This window comes from Phascolarctos cinereus, unplaced genomic scaffold, assembly GCF_003287225.1.
Source record: "Phascolarctos cinereus isolate Bilbo 61053 unplaced genomic scaffold, phaCin_HiC Scaffold_3;HRSCAF=262, whole genome shotgun sequence".
Lineage (NCBI taxonomy): Eukaryota > Metazoa > Chordata > Mammalia > Diprotodontia > Phascolarctidae > Phascolarctos > Phascolarctos cinereus.
Genome location: NW_027555736.1, coordinates 226,727,594 through 226,750,409, shown reverse-complemented (window position 1 = coordinate 226,750,409; position 22,816 = coordinate 226,727,594). Strand labels below are relative to the sequence as shown.

The 22,816-nt window shown below is 41.1% G+C and overlaps 1 protein-coding gene across 2 annotated transcripts in view; it reads left to right on the top strand.

Annotated features, from left to right (window-relative positions):
• JDP2 (Jun dimerization protein 2) overlaps positions 1 to 22,816 on the top strand; it is a 73,101-nt gene that overhangs the window by 33,093 nt on the left and 17,192 nt on the right. For both annotated transcript variants that reach the window (XM_020986258.2, XM_020986259.2), the window contains exon 3: positions 21,633 to 21,737. In XM_020986258.2, coding sequence (XP_020841917.1) covers positions 21,633 to 21,737 — 105 coding nt within the window. The remainder of the gene's footprint in view (positions 1 to 21,632; positions 21,738 to 22,816) is intronic.

Sequence of the window (22,816 nt, the reverse complement as noted above, 5' to 3'; positions counted from 1 at the left end):
TAAGGTCTTGCCCAGTGTGGACTGTTCCCACTTTTTCAGTCTTGTTTGCTATAACCATCCCCCCCCCAACCACCACTTCATGAACTCAACGTTCCAGCTAAATTACTAGCTGTTTTGTGAGTTTGATGACTCTTTTGCTTCTGTACATTTGTACATTGACACAGAGTCATTCCCATGCCTGCAATGTACTCTCTCCTAATCTTTGACTCTCAGAATAAATTTTCCCTCTTGAAGACAACTTAGTCATTACTTTCTCCATGAAGGATCTATCCAGGTGTTAGTACTCATTGCTCAGTTTTCTTTTTACTCTAATTATTTATGTGCATATTGCATTTTCCCAGTTGAATGTAAGGTTTTTTGAAGGCAGGAGCTGTTTAATTTATGTCTTTTTATCATCACCATCCAGGCAAGCACCTTGCATACAGTAGGCACATAATAAATGATTACTGATTGTTGTTGTTATTTGTCCTTTGTTCTCAAAGAGGACCAATGATGTCAGGAGGATGAAGTCTTGACTTGCAAGTGAAATGGAGTTCAGTGAGGCAGAGCTGTGCAGAGTCATCAGCCTCACTCTCTCCTCTAGAATCATGGGGGTCCAGTGGCAAGACATAGGTCAGGACCACTGGCAGTGGCCCCCAGGGTTTACTGAATTGCATGAATGAAATGGGGTAGCACTGAAGGCATCCTGTGGGTCATTCAAATTAATCTATTCTTCCCAGCTGAAGTGGCCTAATGCTTTTTTTGTGGCATTGCATGTTCCTTCGTTTTCCTGGATGTTCCTTGAACTCAGCCAGTGCATTCCTTTAAGGCCAACTCAAAGACAGTTTCTTCCATGAAGGCTTGCCTGATTCCTGCACCCCTCTCCCCATCTAGAAGGGATTTCTCCTTCCTCTGAGCTCTTTTGTGTGTCCCCTTTTTATGCGGCTTGGACATCCTGTCTTGTATCAATTAATTTTTTAATTGTTATTTACGTAATTCTTAACCCTCCTGGGTTTTTGAAGGCTAAAGCCCATAAGCCCTGAAAATAATCCTGAGTGGTTGAATGTAGGGTGTTTTCCTGCTAAAGATTAATTTAAAAGTTGTTTGAGGGGAAGGAATTATTCCATTTGAAACTCTACTGGGTCATCAGCAGCTAACAGATAGTCTCAATTCTGGCATGTACAGTATGGTAAAGGACAAGCTGTGGTAGAATGCCTCACTGCCTCATCTCTGCCCCTTGGCTTCCTTGGCTTCCTCTAAACCCAGCTTAAGTCGTACTTTCTACAGGAAGCCTTTCCTAGTCTACATTAATGCTAGTGCCTTCCCTTTTTCGATCATTGCCAATTGTTTATATGTTGTCTCCCCCCCCCCCATTAGACTATGAGCTCCTTGGGGTCAGGGACTCTCTTTTGCCTTTTTTTTTTTTGGTATCTTCGGTGCTTGTCTTAGTGTCTGGCACATAGAAGATGCATAATGAACGTGTATTCACTGACTATCAAGCTGGCAAACATTTGAGTAGCAGCGGTCCACCGACCACCTGAGCTAAATTTGGAGAGGAAGGCCAATCAGCAGGTTGGTTACTCTGTGAAGAACTCAAGAATGCCATCTTCTGAGGCTTAGAGGACTTTCAGTGTGCTGAAATGTAGGAATTGCCCATGCTAATGAAATCACAGATTCTGGAAGTATGGAAGCATCTTTCCAAAGAGACTGTAAGGTCCTTGAGGGGGCTGCGACCAGCCTTACTAATCTTTTGATTCATAAGCAACCATTTAGTAAACATTTATTCTTGTATTAGGCACTGTGCTAAGCGCTGGGATATAAAGACAAAAGTGAAAGAAATAGAAATACTCCCTGTCCTCGGGGAGCTTACAGCCAGGGGAGACAAAATGCATATATATGATATATACAAAATAGACATAGGGTGACTTGGGGGGGAAACAAAAATCTTTCCTGGGTGGATCACTCCTCCTTATCTCCCCTTCCTCCTCCCTATGAAGCACTGATCATAAACCTCATATGTACTAGGTTCTCAACAGGTACTGGATGAATGAATATTGGAATATACTGATCATTACCATTTTTAGATTTCATTCATTTATGCGTTAATAGACATCTTATAAACCCCTACTGTTTGTAGAGCACTGTACCAGGCCCTGGGGGAGATAATAAAGTTTAGACAAGACAAGGTCTCTGTTCTCATGGAGCTTACAGTATATGTAGTAGGGGATGGTAAAGTATAAGTCAAATGCAGATAGCTATTGTATGCAATAAGTGGTATTGTAAAGTACTTGATAAATTCTGAAAGGGGTGGAAATGATTACTGCAGTAGAGAATGGGAAATTAAGATAGATTTCCTGAAGGAGGTGGTATTTAAGTTGGACTTCAAAAGATGGGTAGCTTTGACTCAGGTCAGTTAGGTGGCATGGTGGCACTGGGCTTGGAATCAGAAAGTCATTTTCCTAAGTTCAAATATGGCTTCAGACACTTACTAGCTATGTGACCCTGGCCAAGTCACTTAACCCTGTTTGACTCAGTTCCTCATCTGTAAAATGACCTGGAGAAAGAAATGGCAAACCACTCCAGTAACTTTGCCAAGAAAACCCCAAAAATGGGGTTACGGAATGTTGAATACGACTAAAATGAGTGAACGATAATAGCTTTGACTCAGAAATACTACTATTGGGCCTATACCCCAAAGAAAAAATTTTAAAATACCTATAGCAACATATTCATAATGATATAAAAATCTAGAAACAAAATATGTGCTGAATGATTGGGGAATAGCTTAATCAGCTATAGTATGTGAGTACAATGGGATATTGTTGCCTGCAAGAAATAGCAAATCTGAGAAATTTAGAGAAACATGGGAAGACTTGGTTCAAGTAATGCAAAGGAAAAGAAAGCAGAGCCCAAAGAACAGTATACCCACAACCACAACAATGGATCAAAGATAAGGGGCCAACACAATACACAAGGCTGGTAGAGTACCATCAGAGATAAAACAGGCTTTCTATTAACAGTGTTAACAGAGACAGAAACTGACCTATACTGTCAGTTGCAATCCCTATATTAGATGGTTTTGTTGAACTGTTTCGGACGGATGAGGACATTTAATGTTTGGGAAGTGTCATCAGCAGCTAGCAAATAGTCTCAATGCCAGCATATCCAATATGGCAATGGATAAGTGGTGGTAGAATGTTCTGCTGCCTCATCTCTACCTCCTGGCTTTCCTGGCTTCCTCTAAGTCCCAGCTTGTCAAACAAAACTTATCAATATTATTTAAGGGTGGGGTAGGATTTGGGCAAAGTGGGAAAGGCAGGCATACGGGACATAGGGAACAGGCAAAGAGACAAGAGAGCACAGTACATTTTCCTAGAGAAGAGAGTAGATCAGTCTGCTTTTACAGTGAAGTGCGTGGAGGGTAGTGATATAAGACAAGGCCTGAAAAGTCAAGTGGTTTTTTATATTGTGGTGGGCCTTGAATGCTAGGGAAAAGTCAGCATTTCTGCCTCCACCATATCGTTTATTTGCCATAATTCTCATACAGTCAGAGTGTTATTTGAGTAAGGCATTCTTGCTTTCCTAAGGACTGGAGAGCCTCTCCATAGCACAAGATTCTAGCGTTTTAATTCACTGTAAGCCACATGCCCCAACATTGCTAAGCCATTCCTTTAACATCAATCACTCTTTCTGAAATTTAATTACATCAGTTTCATTATACCAATCACTCATCTTGAAATTGCCTTTCTTCTTTCCTTGATTTCTCTGCTCCTGGCTATGAAAGAATTTAGTGTTGTCACTTCTAAGAATTTATATCATCTGGAATTCAGAACCCTGGATCTGGAGGCTGTATCTTTCCTGGTCTTGTAGTCATATGTATAGCTGCCTTGTGCCAGAAAATAATTGGTATGATTTTGTGCTGAGTATAGTCTAAAAACCGAGCTTGCTTTGGAAGAGAGTAAGTAAGCCAGAGACTTTATCTTCTGCCTTCCAGATGAAACGTTGATTTCTGTTTTTAAGTCGTTTAAATTAAGATGGTTTAATAGAGCAGTACACAAACATCATTTCTCTTGGACAACTGAGGGCAGGAGGAATAGTGCTCTACTCTCACTCTACTTACTTTAGGAGCATTTTCCCCTGGAATGTCTTTGTTCACTTGTGTCCTACTCTTCGTGACCTTATTTGGGGTTTTCTTGGCAAAGATAATGGAATGGTTTGCCATTTCCTTCTCCAGCTCATTTTATAGGGGAAGAACTGAGGCAAACAGGGTTAAGTGACTTGCCCAGGATCACACAGCTAGGAAGTATATGAGGCCGGATTTGAACTCAGGTCCTCCTGACTCCAGGCCCAGTGATCTATCCACTACATCACCTAGCTGTCCTATTGTGAATGGAATACCCTCGCATAAGGTTTGCCTTCCTCTGTATTTTTTTTTCCTATCAGGACAAACATGTCAGGAGGAATGTTAGTTTCAGTAATGTCCAGAGACATAATAAGTAATATCCATGCCTGGGTCACTGCTTTCTGGAGCAAATCAAAACAGCTGGGGGAAGCAGCACAAAATATCTTCTCTCAATTTGTAATTAGTGATTAGAAATTTTTAAAAAAAGGCAAATTTGGCTGAGAGTGTGAGAGAGAACTCGTTACTTATAGTGGCTTACCAGAGATTTGGAAGCGATCTCTCAGCTAATCCAACATGCAGGATTTGGAGTTCCATGCTCTTTTTATTACATCTGAGATTTTAAAAAATATTCCCTCCCACCCAAATTGCAAGAGGAAAGGTAGCAATGGAATTATTACCTAGCCTCACCGAGGGAGCTGTTGCTGCTTGCTAAGGGAGGTCCTTGGGGAAAGGAGAGAGGGAGGGGAAGAAGCCCTGGGGAGCTGATGGGATTGGGGGAGTTGAAGATTTTAAAAAATGAGATGGAAGGAAAAAGGGAGGGAGTGAACAAACTGCTCTCTGCTGTCCCTCAGAAATCAAAATCGAAACATTCTTTTCAGTGTGTGAGCTCATAGTTCCTTCTCTGCCGAAGGAGGGTGCATGTATTAACTTTTTTTTTTCACTCTGAATTTCATGTCCTAGGACAAAGTGCTGATGGCCCTACACGAGTTACACTTCTGATAAGAGCACCCTTTACATTCAGTGATGAGTTTCAGGCCTGTGGTGGGTGAATTGCAAGCACACTTTTCAGGAATTGAGTGTGAAAGAACATTGATATTTTGCCTCACCGCTTTGCCTCTGAATGTATTCGCCTGCCCCCTTTCAATGCTCCTTTAGTGCCTTGATTCTGTTAATTGGCTTTTGGATGTGAAAGAAGCCTGATTATATTTAAGGGAAACAAAGTCCAAACATGCTGTGCCATATGGGAATGTTAAGAGAAGCTGTCTTGTGCCATTATATATTGCTGCAGTAAATATATGTGTGTGTGTGTATATATGTATATATATAATATATGTGTGTGTGTGTGTGTGTGTGTATATATGTGTATATATATATATGTATATATATATGTATATATATATGTATATATATGTATATATATATGTATATATATATGTATATATATATATATATAAATGTCCTACTATTTTGTTTTTCCCCTAAAAGTTATGTTTTCTGCCTATGTCAAATAGATTGTCCTGTATCCACAGTGTCTCCATCTCATTTTATTATAACAATGTTAGTTGTTTTCATTAGTAGGATGGTTTTCATTGGGTGTCACCCAAATGTATTGCTTTCCCCAAGGCTTTTCTTCTAAACACAATAGTCTTTTCTTAGCACCCAGATGTGGGCTATTCCTCATAGTGTTTTGAGAGAATGGCTGTAACCTACTGTCCCTGGACGAGTCACCCACTACATCAGAGGCTCTTTGAGTTCTCTTAACCCAGAACTGGGGTTTTGGACACTGACCCCAGCAGCTTGAAGGGACAGCATCCAAAGAACACTTCAATTTGCCCACTTGGATCGTAAGAGATTAAAATCAGCCCAGCCGGTTCTGTTAACCTAGGATTTGGGCTCCCTTTCACCTTCCACCCTAGGAGATAAAGCAATCACACAGATTGTCAAGGTTTGTTCTCAGAAAGATGGTCATTCCAGTATGACCACTCAGCCCTAGCCCCTGCCAAAGCTCAGGGATCTCTTCTGTCACTCACTCATTATGAGACCTTACTCATCACTGGATGTTTTTGTGCAGAATGTAGATGGTGACATATTGGGAGTTTGTAGAGGGTATTCAGCTTCTAGGATGGATTGGAAAAGGCAACCTCTGAGCTTTCTTCCAGCTCTGTGATTTGGAGATTCTATAACCTTTGTCAAATCATGGGATCATGGACATAAGAGCTGGAAGGGACCTTAGTCATTCAGTCTACTCCCCATCTTACAGATGAATCACATCAACTTCCTAGGTCTCATTTTCCTCATCTGCAAAATGAGGTGTTGCTCTAGCCCAGGGGTCCTTCAACGTATTTGTGTCATGGGTCCCTTGGGCAGTCAGGTGAAGCCAATAGATTCCTTCCCAGAATTGAAAATGCACAACATAAAATATACAGAATTACAAAGGAAACCAGATATATGGAATACAGTGATCAAAGTATTTTCATTTTTAAAATTCTTATTCATTTTGAACTTAAATATGAAAAGACAAAAAAAGAACATTTCCATGTACATAAAAAGAGGATTCATATAAAACCATGAATTTCCATTTTACGGTGTTTCCTTTTTTTTTTTTTTAAAACCTATGTAATAAATACTACACATCATTTCCAAAGGGACCTTGCTTTTCTGTGCTTCCTTCTAAGTTTTCTTTTGTCCTCTGCTGTACACTTTTTTTCCCCTCCCTCCCCACCTCTACCATTAGACACAAATATGTGTACATATGTAAAACCATACTACATTTACTTCTATTTATCATTTCTTTCTCTGGATGTGAATAGCATCTTCCTTCATAGGTCCTTTATAGTTGATTTGAGTATTTATAATACTCAAAATGACTTAGTTGTTCCAAGTTGCTCTTAGAATAATATTGCTGTTACTGTATACAATGTTCTCTTGATTCTGCTCATTCCATTCTTCATTATTTCATGCAAGTCTTTCCATGTTTATCTAAAATCAACCTGCTCATCATTTTTTATAGCACATTAGTATTCCATCACAATGATTTATCACAGCTTGTTTAGCCACTGCCTAACTGATGGGCAGCCCCTCAATTTTCAGTTCTTTGCCATCACCAAGAGAGCTGCTATAAATATTTTTGGACATATAAGTTCTTTTCCTTTTTTCCTTATCACTTTAGGAAACAGATCTACTAGTGGTATTGCTGGGTCAAAAGATATACACAGTTCTATAACTCTTTGGGCATAATTCCAGATTGCTCTCCAAAATGGCTGAATCAGTTCACAGTTCTACCAGTTGTGAATCAGCCTCCCAATTTTTCCTCATCCCCTCCAACATTTGTTGCTTTCTCCTTCTGTCATTTTAGCCAGTCTGATAGGTGTGAGATGATATTTCGAAGTTATTTTAATTTTGCATTTCTCTAATCAATAGAGAATCAATAGTGATTCAGAGCATTTTTTCTTATGACTGTATGTAGTTTTGATACATTCATCGGCATTTATCAATTCTTATAAACTTAACAAAGTTCTTTATATGTTTGAGATATGAGGCCTTTATGTGAGAAACTGTCTATACAAATTTTCTCCCAGTTTTTCATTTTCCTTCTAATCTTGGCTATATTGGTTTTATTTGTACAAAACCTTTTTAATTTAGTGTAATTGATGAAATTATCCATTTTACATCTCACAATGCTCTCTAATTTTCTTATGATATCTCCCTTTATATCTAGGTCATGTATCCATTTTGACCTTATCTTGGTAGATGGTGTAAGCTATTGGTCTATATCCAATTTCTACCAGACTGCTTTTCAGCTTTCCCGATAATTTTTTTTTTTTACCAAATAGTGCATTCTTTTCCCTAAAGCCTAAATCTTTATAATCAAATTATTTTTTAGAAATTCACACACCCCCTGAATTCTATCTGTGGATTCCATTGGGGGTCCATGGGACTCAGGTTAAGAATCCTTTGCCATAGATACTCTCCAAAGACCCAAGGTTCCTTGATTCTGATTTAGCTGCAACTTGTACCCATAGTGCTCAATGAAGACTAGGTTTTCATGGGAAAGTCTTATCTGTGTTCATCTAGTCCAAGACCATGGCTTCTGAAAGTCAAGTAAATCATCTTGGCAGGCAGAGTGATTACCTTCTGAAGTGCCCTTGTTCATAACACAGAGGCCTTTCCCTCTGACAAATTGTTCTGTTGTGGAGTTGGGAGTCTCTCTCTCTCTCTCTCTCTCTCTCTCTCTCTCTCTCTCTCTCCTCTGTGTGTGTGTGTGTGTGTGTGTGTGTGTGTGTGTGTGTGTGTGTGTGATGGTACATGAAGGTCCAAGTAATGCAATCACCACAGTACAACTAGTTCTTAAAAAGGGAAGAATTGTTCTTTTTGTCTTCCCCTTCCTACAGAGTAATAGCAGTGGAAGAGGCCTTAGAGGGCACTTCCCTCTAAGTCAGCTGTTTCCTAATTGAATGTTCTCCCCAGTCCTAAATCTTAGTGCCTTCTTTCTGAGACTATCTCCAATTCATCTGAATGTATCTCCTTTGTATAAAGTTGTTTGCTTATTGCATCTCCCCATGGGACTGTGGGACTCTTTGAGAACAGGGAAAACCTTTCTTTGGATGCCCAATGCCTGGCATTGTACCAGGCATATAATAAGTGCTTAATAAATGTTTATTGACTGATTGACTGTGTTCCCTTCTGATGGAGGGGCAAAGCTAATCTAGAAAACTAGGTTCATACGTCCCTCATTCTGTCTTTCCGATTCCATCTCCTTTTGAAACAAACAACACAGACAATACCTTAACCAAGAGCTATAAATCCTAAGTGTTTGGAAAGTTAAAAAAATCCTCAAACTCTTATCAATACACATGCTTATTCACAAGAAGAAGTTTATCTTGTGTCGAAGAGCCCAGATCTGGCCCATCATTGTTGAGTTGAGAGTGGGCTGGTGGGGGAGAAAGCTTTGTTTTCTTCTGTAGCACAAAGCTGAATACCAGAGAGATGATTGAGGCAAGAAGGGCCAGGGGCCCTTAGGGAAGGATGGGGTCAGCATGAATGTGGAATGTGCATTCCAAGGGGGAGTTCTTCATTCTTCCCTGGAGTGGTTAGAAAAATTGTGATGCTGTAATGGTTTGAGGCCCCCTCAGCTGAGATCTAGGCCTCCCCCAACCTCCTTTGGCCTGAACTGTTTTTATTTGTCTTATATGCAGGGGACAGCCACCCCACCACAATCACCCCACCCCCAGCTCCTCTGTGTGTTTATTTGGGGGAATGTCTGGTATGTTTGGTATTTAGGTATTTACTTTCCAGGGTGCTCTGAGTCTCTGCTGTTGAAACATGGCTCCTTTCATGTACAAAGGGTCTAGGGTGAAATTTTAGGATAAATTTGCTGCCTGGCAAGATTTTTAAGCCCCAGAGTCAAAATTTGGTGGATTCTAAATCCTGCAAACTGGAGCTTTCACATGGAGGCTCAGTAGCCCTAACAGGTCCCCCACCATTCCTTCTCAAAAATGTCCATACTCATAAAATCCTTTTTTTTTTTTTTTTTTTTTAGGATAAAGGGAGGTTCTGGGTCTATAGGAATATGAAGTGGGGCCTATCTGGGCTGTCACCTGTAACATCTCTGCTTCTTCTGGCCTCACCCTGGGAATCATTACTTTAGGAGAAGTCTCATTCACTATGTCCATTTCTACATTTATTGCTCCCTTTATTGCTGTATTTTGTATCTTATTGTTTTGTTTATTTGGTGTCCTCTAGGTTTGTGCATTTTCTCTTTCTCTCCCCCTCTTTCTTTTTCTCTCTCTTTCTCTACCCCTTCTTTCTCTCTTTTTCTCTCCTTCCCTCCCTCTCTCCCTTCTCTCTTTCTCTCCCTTCTCTCTCTCTCTCTCTCTTCTCTCTCTCTCTCTCTCTCTCTCCCCCCTTTCTCTCTCTCCCTCCCTCTGTCCCTTCTCTCCTTTCTCTCTCCTTCTCTCCCTCCTCTCTCTCCTCTCCTCTTCTCTCTCTCTCTCTCTCTCTCTGTCTCTCTCTCTCTCTCTCTCTCTCTCTCTCTCTCTCCTCTCTCTCTCTCTCTCTCTCTCTCTCCTCTCTCTCTCTCTCTCTCTCTCTCTCTCTCTCTCTCCCTTCCCTCCCTGATCTCATTGTCCTTCATGCTTGAAGACACTGCTGCAGCTTTGTGCTGCTGCTGCTATTTTTCAGATCCCTGGGTATGTCTGAAGAGCAGTATGTTTAGCTGCTAAAGACACAAAGGCCAGGGATTGAGTCATCCTCTGGAGATGGACTCCTTCCTGCCTAAAAGGGTTATGCACTTTGTGCCTCTGTCCCAATCCTCTATAGGCAAGGCAGTGATATATTTCAAACTGAGCTCCCCACCTCTGTCTATTTTTGCCTGTCACAATCCCTTGGTGGCCTCTCGTGTAATTTCCAGCATCTGGACCATGGTTTATCAAACTAGGAGCTTTCTGTGTATATCTTCAAAACATTTGTGTGTGTGTGTGTGTGTGTGTGTGTGTGTGTGTGTGTGTGTGTGATGAAAGCTCTGGAAGCCTGGTTGTGGCAAAGATATCATTACTGGAAACCTTCAACCTCCAACTGATGGCTGACTGGTTACACATCAGGGATGCTTTAGAGGGATTCTCATTCAAGTGTGAAGTTGGACAAATGGACCCCGAGGCCTGAGACTCTATGGTTGTATACTTCTCTGATACTGGTATCATCATCCTTTTATTGGACACCTGTGCCTTACTGAAAGACATGAAATATAACCCAGGGGCAAATGTGATCTGATAAGAAAAAATCTTGAAAATCAGGGGTTTCCTTTGAAATTTGGGCTTGTAGGCCCTGGAGAGTAAAGATTTAGGAGAGCCACCTTTCACTAGACTGCTTTCTGCTTGACATCATCTATCATGCCTCAAGGAACCTCTTCATTCATCATCCTGTAAAATTGCTTCAACCCTGGAACCCATACTTCATCAGTGCCCTGCTCCTGGGACTCCTCCTTCTGCTTGGAGAGGGTAGAGTTGGAGAGCTCCTCCCAGAACCTCCATTTAAAAGGGGGCACCTGGCCAGCTGCTCTTCATTTCCCACCTACTTCATTACTCTGGACACAATCTTCCAAGCACCTTCTCCTATTCTCCCCACCCCCGGCAGTCTGCCTTCCTTCTTTACATCTCTCCTCTCCTCCCTTCTCCTCCCCCTTTTCCTTTCCCTTTTCTTTCTTTTTTTTTTTTTATTCTCAGCATTTAGCACAGTCCCAGCCATGTAATCGGTGCTTAATAAATGTTTATTGACTGACTGACTGGCTAGGAGACTCGTTGGTGAGTTACTCTGATCTGTGGCACATCTCAAAGGTATTGAGTTTCAAGTGGCCTTCTTTTTTGCCTCTCACATTTCCTTCTCCCTTTTATCTTCCTCCTTTAAATGCTCTGATTCCCCGTGCTGTAGATGTATGAAGATTGTAAGCATGGTAAGTGCAACAGCTCATTTTTAGGTTGTGGTTTTAAAAAACTGTCAAGGGTATGATGGAAATAGGATTTTTTAGTTTAAAACATTTTTATTCTTGAACTGAAATGCTGAAAAAGTGCTTCCATGTACAAAGTAAAAGACAAAATGAAAATTTTATATGAACCTACGTCTCTTTGCTCCTTATTGTTTGCTTTAATATGTATATTTATATATATTTATATTTAATATATATAATATGTATGTACAAGTAATTGACAAGTGTAAATTGACTCAGCTCATTATTTTCCAAACTGTCCTGCTTGTCTGTGAATTCATTCTATCTCAGTGACCCTCCTTTTTTTTTTCCTTTTTTCACACCACCGTCAATGCTCACCCCACCCGAGATAGTAGCCACTTTGCAGCCAGTAAGCATAGTCAAGCAAGGCAAATTCATACAATGGGCATTTCCAAAAATGTAATATAATATCTCTTCCACCACTTGAGTCTGTCATCTCCCTGTCAAGAAATAGGTGACATGTTTTATCACAGGTCCTCTGATGTAAGTGGTTATTTGTTGCTTTCATCTCAGTTCCTGTGTCTTTCAAAATTTTTTTTCAATGTTGTTATGGTATATGTAAGAATGGGGGTGGGGTGGAATTTTGCTTGTGTCAATCTATTACTCCACCCTACTTTAAGTAACCAGATGCTACTGCCTGGATAAAGGTCAAGTGATAAAATCAATTAGTCAATCTATAAGCTAGTTGTGAATGAGGCCTAGACATCTTTATTGAATCTATCAATCAGTTATAGGCTTTAGGCTAAGTGCATCAGTTAATCAATTTAGAAGACTTTGAAAGCTATTGGATAAAAGGCAGTGTCTTGCACCAAAGTATATTAGTATTGGCTGAAAAAGTTGATTATGCCTTGTGGGTCCTTGGTAAAATAGCAATCCAGTTTGAAATTCCAGGATTTAAATGTCTCATAGCTTAGTGGTCTAGCTTAGTGGTCGGAGTTTCTAGCCAAGCCCCCAGGAAGGAATCACTTGTAGGGGAGGGGAGAGAAGAAGAGCCATGGCCTTGACCTTCATCTCAGTCTCCTCCTCCTCCCCTCTTGGTTAGAAGAAGACATTGTGAACTTCAGAAGGTGGAGAATTTGGGAATGTACTATTAGCATCTTGGTCCCGGAAGAGTTGAGGACAAAATAGACACATTGCAGGAAAGTGGCTTCTGAATTCTGTAAAAAGTCCAGCAGAAAAACTATCCCCTGCTTACTTTCAGCACCCAGAAGCTGTGAGTTACCCCCTTGTCAATGTCTCTAAGCTTGAGTCCACACTCATTACAGAGTATGAGTACTGTATGTGTGGATCACAGAATTTGGTGGGTGGATGTTTCATATCTACTACTGTCACTATGCTACCTTAGTAGATATCTTTTATTAGAAGCTGATTAAAGATTGCTTGCCAGGTTGGGAGGGGAAAGAGGGAAAAAAATTTGGAGTTCAGAATCTTTCAAAAAATGAATGTTGAAAATTCTTTACGTGCAACTGGAAAAAAATAAAATAATATCAAATAAATATTTTTTTTTAAAAAAAGCTGATTAAGTCTGGATAACTAATTACTATCAACTGATAATCATGGAGGGAGGAGGGGAAGCATATCAGTAAGTGTACCAAAAGACTCTTTTCTTTCCTTACTTAAAACCCTCAGAATAGAACTAATCCGCTGCCACCCAGGTCCTCTGTTTTTTCTAAAGTTAAATCAAGTCAACAAATCTCCTCTCAAGGCACTTACTAGCTGTGTTACCCTGAGCAAGTCACTTAACCTCTGTTTGCCTCAGTTTCCTCATCTGTAAAATGAAGATAATAATAGCACCTACCTCCCATGGTCATTGTGAGAATCAGATAAGATAATAATTGTAAGGCACTTAGCACAGGGCCTGGCACATAGTAAGCACCATATAAATGCTAGCTATCATCATTGTTATTATTGGTATTATTTGAATGAGCATTTATTAAGTGCTTACAATGTAACAGATACTGTGCTAGCACTTAGGATTACAAGTAGAAGAAAAAAGAAAGACAGTCTTGTCCTCAAGGAGCTTACATTCTAATGGGGAAAGACAACACATAGGAGAGAGCTGAAAAGCAAGGGCTGGGGTGGGGTGGCACTCTGATGAAGACTGTAGAACCTCAAGTCCCTAAATACTTTGTTTCTCAAGGGACACTTGTTTCTTTTCCCCCATTAGAGTATCAACCCCTCTCTCAAGTCCCATGTTTGCATTTCACAGTTCCTACTCAGCTCTAGTCTTTTCCTCAGACATTCTTCCACGTCCTTCATTCCATTAAAGATCCACTTTTTCTGCCTTTATGATTATACTCAGCATTGAAGGCAAGTTGTCCTTGGTTGTGTGCTTTTATCTGTTTTCATTTTGGAACATCCTGTTTCAAGATCTCCTCACTTATGGTACAAGTTTCCAGGTCTTGTGAGATTCTGACTATGTATGGTTCCTTAGAACTTGAACTCTTTTACAATTTGTAGCATCTTTCTTTGATGTGGAAGCTCTGGATTTTGGTTATGACATTCCTAAATCATTCTTGGGACTTCTTTTGGGAGATGCTTGGCAAATCCTTTCTCTTTTCACTTTGCCCTCAGGTTCTAATAGAACTGGGCAATTTTTATTTATGATTTCTTGAAATACAGTGTCCAGGATTTTTTTTTAAGTCATAGTATTCAGGGACCTCATTGATTTTTAAATTATCTCTCTTTGACCTGTTCTCCAGGTCAATTATTTTTGATAACATAGAATTTATATCTTCTTCTGCCTCTTCAATCTATTGATTTTGTTCTCATATTTTTTGCTTCTCGTGGAAGTATGGATCTATGTTTTTCTATCCTAATTTTCAAGAACTCTGTTACTTTGGGAAGCTTTACCACTTTTTGTTCTAAATTATTTATTTTCCTTCTACTTCTGTACAGTTGAACTTTTATTTTTTTTAGAACCTTGTCTCATTTCTTACTCTCACAGAAAATCCCATTTTTTTCCTTTGAGTCTACTTGTAGTTGTTATAGAGTGTTTTTTTCTTCCAGGTTAGATCTTTTGGTATATCTGACCTATTGTAATTCTTTATAGTGGTCTATAGCTTCGTGTGTGTACTTTTCTCTCTAGCCTTAGTTCCTGGACTGGGAATTTGAGCTAGGCCCAGACTCCATCTTCTGCTGCCTTTTGGATGGCGTGATTGGTCCATATTGGTCTCAACCTGGGCCACCTAGGTTCCTATACCAGCCTACACATTAGTGTGGAGTTAGGCCTCACTTTATCGTTGAAGTTTAGAGTGCTAGATTTTCAGGAATCTTTATGGCGTCCAAGGACAGAGTCATTAAGGATCTTAGCCTGAGTGCTCCTTATAGGTTCAAAGGTCCCTGTTATGGGTTTCCAACTATCCTGGGACATTCTCAGAGGATTCCTTTGCTCTTTCTTCCCCCTGAATGCAGAACCTTGAAAGTGGCACATGTAACAGCCCATCTCTGGTCTTGATGAAAGGCTTATGGTCTAGTTTGCCCATGCTAGGTTTTCTGTGGCCCCCTTTCCCATTGTCCATAGGCATCTTGTTGACTTTTTTTTGGTGCAGTTCTGTGGAAGAAGGTACTTTCTATAGTTTCTTGTTGGATTTCTTGATCATTATCAGGCCTGGTGTGATTTTTTAGACTTTTGTTGGAATGGGTGTGGAGAGCTGGCTGGCTGATTGAAATGTGAGTCAGAAGCAAATGGTCAAGTTAACAGGCATTTTAAATTAAGCTTTTACTACGTGCCAGGCACTCTACTAAGCTCCAGACTTACAAAGAAGAAAGATAAAAGCAGTCCCTGCCATCCAGGAACTCACATTCCAATGGGTCACTTTTCAGCTCCACACAGACAAAAGACTTTAAGGAATGGTTAAGGAAGGGGCAGCTAGGTGGCCCAGTGGATGGAGCACCAGCCCCAGAGTCAGGAGGATCTGAGTTCAAATCTCAGCCTCAGACACATAACACTCATTAGCTGTATGACTCTGGGCAAGTCACTTAACCCCAATTGCCCTCACCAAAAAAAAAAAAAAAGGAATGGTTAAGGAAGAGAGATTTCTGCAACTTTAATGATAAATGAAAGTACTAAAAAGAATCCAGAGGAGAGAAATCTAAATGATTAGAGACTTGTGAAGAGACCATACAATGAATAGTTAAAAGGAACTAGGTGTAATTGGGGGGGGGGGAAATAAAATATTAAATAAATAATTTTTTTTAAAGCGACTAGGGTTAGTTGGTATGGAGGAGAGAAGAAGGCTGACTTAGTCTTCAAGGATAAAATTGGTGGAGGTACACTGTCCCCTAGTTTCCATTTCTTATGAGGACAAGACAACTGAACTAGCTGTAAGTGAGGTTTAGGCTAAATCTAATCATAACTACTGTGAGACACTGGGACATAATACATAGAGTGTATGTGGGCGGGGGGGGGAATGACTGAAGGTTTGGGGACTTTGTGCATTTATTTGGCAGTGTTAATGTTAGACCAAAGATAATAAATTGGGCATTAAGTGAGGAGATGGGACCAAGAGAATCAAATTGAGAGGAGGTGCAAATAAGGGGGAGATGTGGGAGTTAATTGAGTCTGACACTATGAAATGAACCTTAGAAATCATCTATTCTCTCTCCTCCCCCAGTAAAATGTGAGCTAGTTGAAGGTAAAGACTTATCTCATTTTGTGTTTGATTAGTAAACGTTTGCTGAATTGAATTAAATATAGTCTGACCACTTCATTTTACAATTGGGAAAACTGAGATTCAGAGGGAAGAGAGGAATTCCTCAGGGTTACACAGGAGTAGAGAGAGCTTCGAACCCATGTCCTGACACAACCTGCGGAGCCCTTCCCACTGTCTTAGTCACCCTGCCTTTCATAATGAGCCCGGAAGCTGATACTCTGGGGCCAGCGGCAGTACAGAGTAGAGTCATATACTGGCATCAAAGGTCAAAGCCAGGAAATAGTAGTACCAGAGTCTTAGTGGATAGACAGGACTTAGGGATCAGAGATCTAAGCAGGGAGACCGGGAAATAAAAGATGAAGGACCAAGCAGGAAATATGAGCAACAGGTATAAGCATCACCCGTCTCAAAAAAAAAAAAAGGGCATTTGCTAATGCCTTACTGCTGCTCAGATGCTTTCCCATGATTCTTGTGAAGGTAGGAACCCATCTCCAAGCTTAGGTAACCTGGGGATAGGTAAGAGATAAGTGAGACTACCTCATCAAAGCAGAGAAAGGGAAGAGGGAAGAGGAGGGTCAGTTCCTGACAAATGGTGGGGAAAGAACCGTGTAACATAAATATCTTTGATTGATTGATGACAAAAAATAATATATGAGTCTGGACTTGTGATTTCATTGGTATTGAATATCCCAGGGTGAGGAAATTCCCTCTACCAACAGATCTGCAACTTACAGTCTTAGAGACTTGCCCGAGAGAGTATGAAGTTCAATGAAGAGTATGACAGCTGGGGGCAGCTAGGTGGCACAGTGGATAGAGCACCGGCCCTGAAGTCAGGAGGACCTGAGTTCAAATCTGGCCTCAGACCAAATGCTTGACACTTGTGACCCTGGGCAAGTCACTTAACCCCAATTGCCTAAAAAAAAAAGAATGTGACAGCTGCTATTTCTTCATGACTATGGGCCAGGATGTGGCCCTCGTAGGTTCTGTAGCCTAGTGGAAAGGATTAGCTTTTGTAAATAACGGGAGATGGGAAACATGACTTGATCATTGTAGTCCCTGAAAGGGTGGGGCGGGGTGGCATGGTGTGAGAGGGTGGAAATTCAAAGTTTTGTTTGTCCATGCAGCAAGTGAACCCTGGTTGCACACCATCTTGGCAGTTTGTGGGCAAACCTCCCTGACCATGAGTATGATTGCACTGTTGGCAGCTACTTCCTCTAGTTCCTTCCCTTTCCTCTCCCTATCGGTATTACCTCAGCCTTACCCTGGCTGAGGTTAAGTAGGGAAGATTTCATCATGGCTCCTTCTTACCCTCCACTCCCCATCTCCTGGTTTAGGGAACAGCTGAGACATTGCAACTTGAGAGTTCTTTTCTTGGGAGGCCAAAGGCTGACTGTCACCTGTGCTCAGGGGGGACGACTAGTTGTCTTTCTCTCTGGTCATCCTCCTGAGGTGGAGTAAGAATACAACAGGATCCTCCAGGCTTTGCCTAGGAGGTATCCAGTACAAGAGGAAGAATCCATTGAACTTGAGACCTGCTGTGAGCTCTGTATTATGAGCCTGGGTCTTCAGCCCTGGGCCTCTCAGAGAACGCTTGTGTTTCTGGGCGACCGGAGTCATTCATTTTCCTGGCTGGAATCCTGTTCAACCGGGCACTCGCTCAGTCCAGGCCTGGGGCTGCTGGAGTCACATTCCTGGCTCCAGAGGTGAGAGAGTTGGCAGGCCGGTAGGGGTCTGGCAACTTCTCAAGCAACCTTTGACCCTAGGGTGTCTCAAGACTAGCAAGATGTGCTGTGTTCTTTAGCCATCATTTTTGTTGGCAGCTGCTGGTCACTTTTAGGTATGATACCGAGTTCAAGTTAAGAGCAGTAGGTTGGGAGAGTTTAAAGACAATCTTGATAGTGACAATCTTTTTTTCCCTTTTGTTGTTGTTCAGTTCAGTCAGTCAGTCATGTCTGACTCTTTGTGACCCCATTTGGGGTTTTCTTGGCAAAGATACCAGAGTGGTTTGCCATTTCCTTCTCCAGTTCATTTTATAGATGAGGAAACTGAGGCAAACAGGGTTAAGTGATTTGCCCAGGGTCACACAGCCGCTAAGTGTCTGAGGCCAGATCTGAACTCAGGAAGAGGAGTCAGTTCCTCACTCCAGGCCTGGCCCTCTGTCCATTGCACCACCTCCATGCATTGTGGATTCTTAAATTCTTAACTGCAGAACCCCATTTTCATGAAAAGATTAAAAAAAAAAACCTTGGTGATAGGGAATAAGGCTGACCTCCCTAAAGCTGGGGCTCTATTTCAATTTAATATACAATAAACATCTACCACATGCCTGGCACTGAGCTAAGTGCCAATGGATGTAAAGAGAAAAATGAAACAATTCCTCCCCTCAGGGATCTTAGCTTTCATACGTAAATACACAATACATGCAGTTTAATTGGGGAGGGAGGAAAGCTCTAGCACCGGGCTGAGTTTTGGAAAGGTAGCATGTAAGTATGTTGTGCTTGAGCAGAATTCTGAAGGAAACAGAGGTGGAGGTAAGGACAGAGTACATTCCTGGGTTGGGGAATGGCCATTGTTGAGGGCATGGTGATGGAATGTAGTATATGAAGATCAAGTAGGACAGTTTGGCTGAAACCTGAAGTGTGAAGGAATAATGTCCAATGAGCCTGGAAAAGTAGATTGGAGCCAGATTGTAAAAGGCTTTAAATGTCAAACAGAGGAATTTGTATTTTATCCTACAGGCGATGGGAGCCACTGAAGCTTTTGGAACAAATTTATTTCCTAAAATATGATTTAGGAAGCCTGAAGGGATCAGGATCCTCTAACATAGGACTTCAGGGGAAGTAGGTACCAACTATGGAGGAAAGAGTTAGGGAAAAGAATGAGGAATGGTAGGGAAGGCTGGGGGAAGGGAAGGGGACTGAAGAGAGCATTCAGAGGGAAAAGGAGCAGGGTCTGAAGAGGTGTCTGTGTACACCAGAGAGGATGAAAAATGAGATTCTGGAAACATGGTCAAGTTAAGGCAGCACTTACAGGAGGCATGATGGGAGAGGTAGATTTAAAGAGGAGTTGTGAAATTTGAGCCCATGCCGAAAGGAACGTTTCTTTAGGAAGCATCTGAAAATTGGTGACCTGGAAAATCTGCCCTGAGGGCTTGGGTTGGGTTAGGATGACAGCAGAAAACTTGGCTTCATCTCCTATTGAGTTACCACCCTTTTTACAGGCGGACAGTAGTGCCTAAGCTGCAGCTACTGTCCCTTCTGCCTTATGGGATGAGTCTTCGATGCTTGGTCCCCACTGGCTTTGTTGGTGACTTGGACTTGACATGGAGGGCTTGCCTTCTTCTCAGGCCCAGAGTCATTTGGTCTGGCAGCCTAGGGTACATCTCATGCACTGGTTTGTTAGAGATGTCTGCTGGGAATGGGTGAGACTCAGTCTCAGTGGCAGTCTTGGGGAGGCAGTTGTCATGTTATGACCCAGTGGACCTGTCTGCTTCTCTAGTCTGACTTGTAGCTGTTTGTGCTTTTCAAAACATTTTATTTTTATTGATGTCTTTTATTTTTACACCATCTTCCTTTCCAAAAATTTCCTGTCACTTTCCCTTACCTTATAACAAAGGCTCACAAAGAGAAAAAAAAACCACCTCATTCATCTAGTACAAGAAATACATCACACTTCTGACCTCAACAAAAAAAAATAAAATGAGTATTTCTATACACATAGTAGAAGAGAAAAAGATTGAAAATTAAACTGTACATCTCTGATATCTACAGCTTGCTTTTTGAGAATATAATACATTCAACATGGCCTATAAGGTCCCTTCTAACTCCACATTTATAACCCTGTGATTAACCCTATATAACTTTCAAAGCTATCCTGCTTACCTGTGATTCCTTCTGGACTTCCTGCGGCTCTTTTCTGTGCATTTTAAAAAAATGCTTCAATGCATTTCTTTTGTTTCTTTTCATTTCCTTTCTTTCTGAACAACCTTATCTCTAGCTCTCTCTTTCTCAGGTTTCTCTTCAATATTGAAAAGAAAAACGAAACCCTTGTGACAAATATGCATAGTCAAATAAGACAAATTCCCACATTGGCTACGTCCAAAATGTAGGTGTAATTCTATCACTTCTCTGGCAGGAGATGGGTCCCCTCTTCATCGTCAGTCCTCCGGAATCGTTGTCAGTCACTGCATTGATCAAAGTTCTTAATTCTTTTAGAGTTGTTTTCCTTTACAATGTTATTATTGTGCAAATTGTCATCCTGGTTCACTCATTTCATTCTTCATCTGTTCATACAAGTCTTCACAGGTTTCTTTGAAACTGTACCTTGCACCATTTCTTCCAAAACAATGATGTATCATAGTGGATGGGCTGCTAGACTTGGAGTTAGGGAGATATGAGTTCAAATTCGGCCTCAGACATGTACTAGCTATATGATTCTAGGCAAGTCACTTGGCCTTTCTCAGCCTCAGTTTCCTTGTCTGTGAGATAAGGATAATAATGGCACCTCCCTGACAGAGTTGTCATGAGAATCAAATGAGATAACATGTATAAAGCACTTGTAAACCCTAGAGCACTGTATAAATGCTAGCTATCATTATCATATTCTAATATATCCATACACTACAATTTGTTCAGCTCTTTTCCAATGAATGGCCATCCTGTTTGTTTCCACTTCTTTGCCATGTGAAAAAAAGCTGCCATAAATATTTTTGTATGTATGAATCCTTTTCCTCTTTCTTTGATCTCTTTGGCACATAGAGCTAGCAGTTCTATTTCTGAGTGGAAAGGTACATACACAGTTCATCAGCTTTGTTCCAAATTGTTTCCCAGAATGGCAGGACCCGTAGCTCCACCCACCAATAATTCATTATGTGCCTGTTTTCCTGAAGCCTCTCCAATATGTCATTTTACTTTATTAACATCTTTGCCAATATGATAGGTGTGAAGTGGAACCTCAGAGTTGTTTTCATTTACATTTCCCTAATGACCAATAGGCCATTTGGAGCATTTTTTCATATAAGTCTTGAATTTCTTGGTTCTAGGATTTCTTCCTTAGAAAACTTTTTGTTTGTAACCCTTGACTATTTATGTATTGAGGAATGGTTTTTGTTCTTATAAATTTGAACCAGTTCCTTATATATCTTAGATATGAGACCTTTATCAGAGAAACTTGCGGCAAAGATTTTTTCTCCTAGCTAACTGTTTCCTTTCTGATCTGAAGTGCATTGTTTGTGTGTGGGTGTGGGTGTGCTCATGCATGTGAGTGCATCAGCATTGTCTGACAGTATATGTCATATTCCACACCCATAGTCCTCCACTTCTGCAAGAGAGGGATAGAGGTGCATTTTCTCAACTCTTATGTTTGCTCTTAACAGCTAGATGAGGAAGAGGAGCGGAGGAAAAGGCGCCGGGAGAAGAACAAAGTAGCAGCAGCTCGATGCCGGAACAAAAAGAAAGAGAGGACAGAGTTTCTGCAAAGGGTGAGTGTAGTAGGTCAGTCAGAATGGAGCACTCTTCTCCTTGAGAACAAATACGCAGATTTCCAGACTGGCAGAAATGTCCAAATATGGGCAAAACCAGGGCAATAACTACTTATATCTACTAAAGCTGCCTTGTCCCCTTCTGATCATACCCTCCCTTGCTCCTTATTTCCCATCTTCCTATTGCAAGAGGACTGAAATAATCCCCATAGCCATGGATCCCCATGGAAGGCCATTGGAAAGGAAAGAAAAGCAGAAGTAATTTCATTTATTATAAGCTCACTGTTCCTTAAAGTCGTGGCCCAAGTCTGTTATCTTTGTATCTCTCCCAGAAACTAGCACAGACCATCTTCTGCAGTAAGTGCTTAATAAATATTTGTTGAATGAATGAATGAATGAATGAATGACTGCTTTTCTTTAGTGCCTGGGCTGATTGGCGCATGCTACTTTGAGGGGTTGGCTTAGAGTTAATACTATCCATGTCTGTGGTTGTTTAACTCCAGGAAATAAGGTCGAGATCATGGGTTCCAGAGGCGTATCTAGGGTGAGGTCAGTAGAGCTTTGCTCAAGAAGGAAATTGTAAAGGGTGCTAACAGTCTATTTATTGTTCAGTGTGTCTGACTCATCTTGACCCCATTGGGAGTTTTCTTGGTAAAGATACTGGAGGGGTTTGCCATTTCCTTTTCTGGCTCATTTTACAGATGAAGAAACTGAGGCAAACAGGGTTAAGCAACTTGCCCAGAGTCATACAGCTAGTAAGTGTCTCAGGCTGGATTTGAACTAAGATCTTCCTGACTCTAGGCCCAGCACTGTATCCTCTGTGCCACCTAACTGCCCCATATCATCATGGATTGCTGAAATATACAATTTTGGGGGGTCCAAACTTGCAATTTCATTGATGTAGAGAATTCCTACTGTAGAAACTTTATCAATGCAGTCTTAGAGAGTTGCCTTACTTGCCCATGTTCACATGGCTTCTGTGTGTCTAAGGCAGGACTTGAACCCGGGTCTTTTGAGTCCAATGTGGGTCCTCTATTCACTATAGATAGCTGCTTCACAGTATACAGTGTCACATGCAT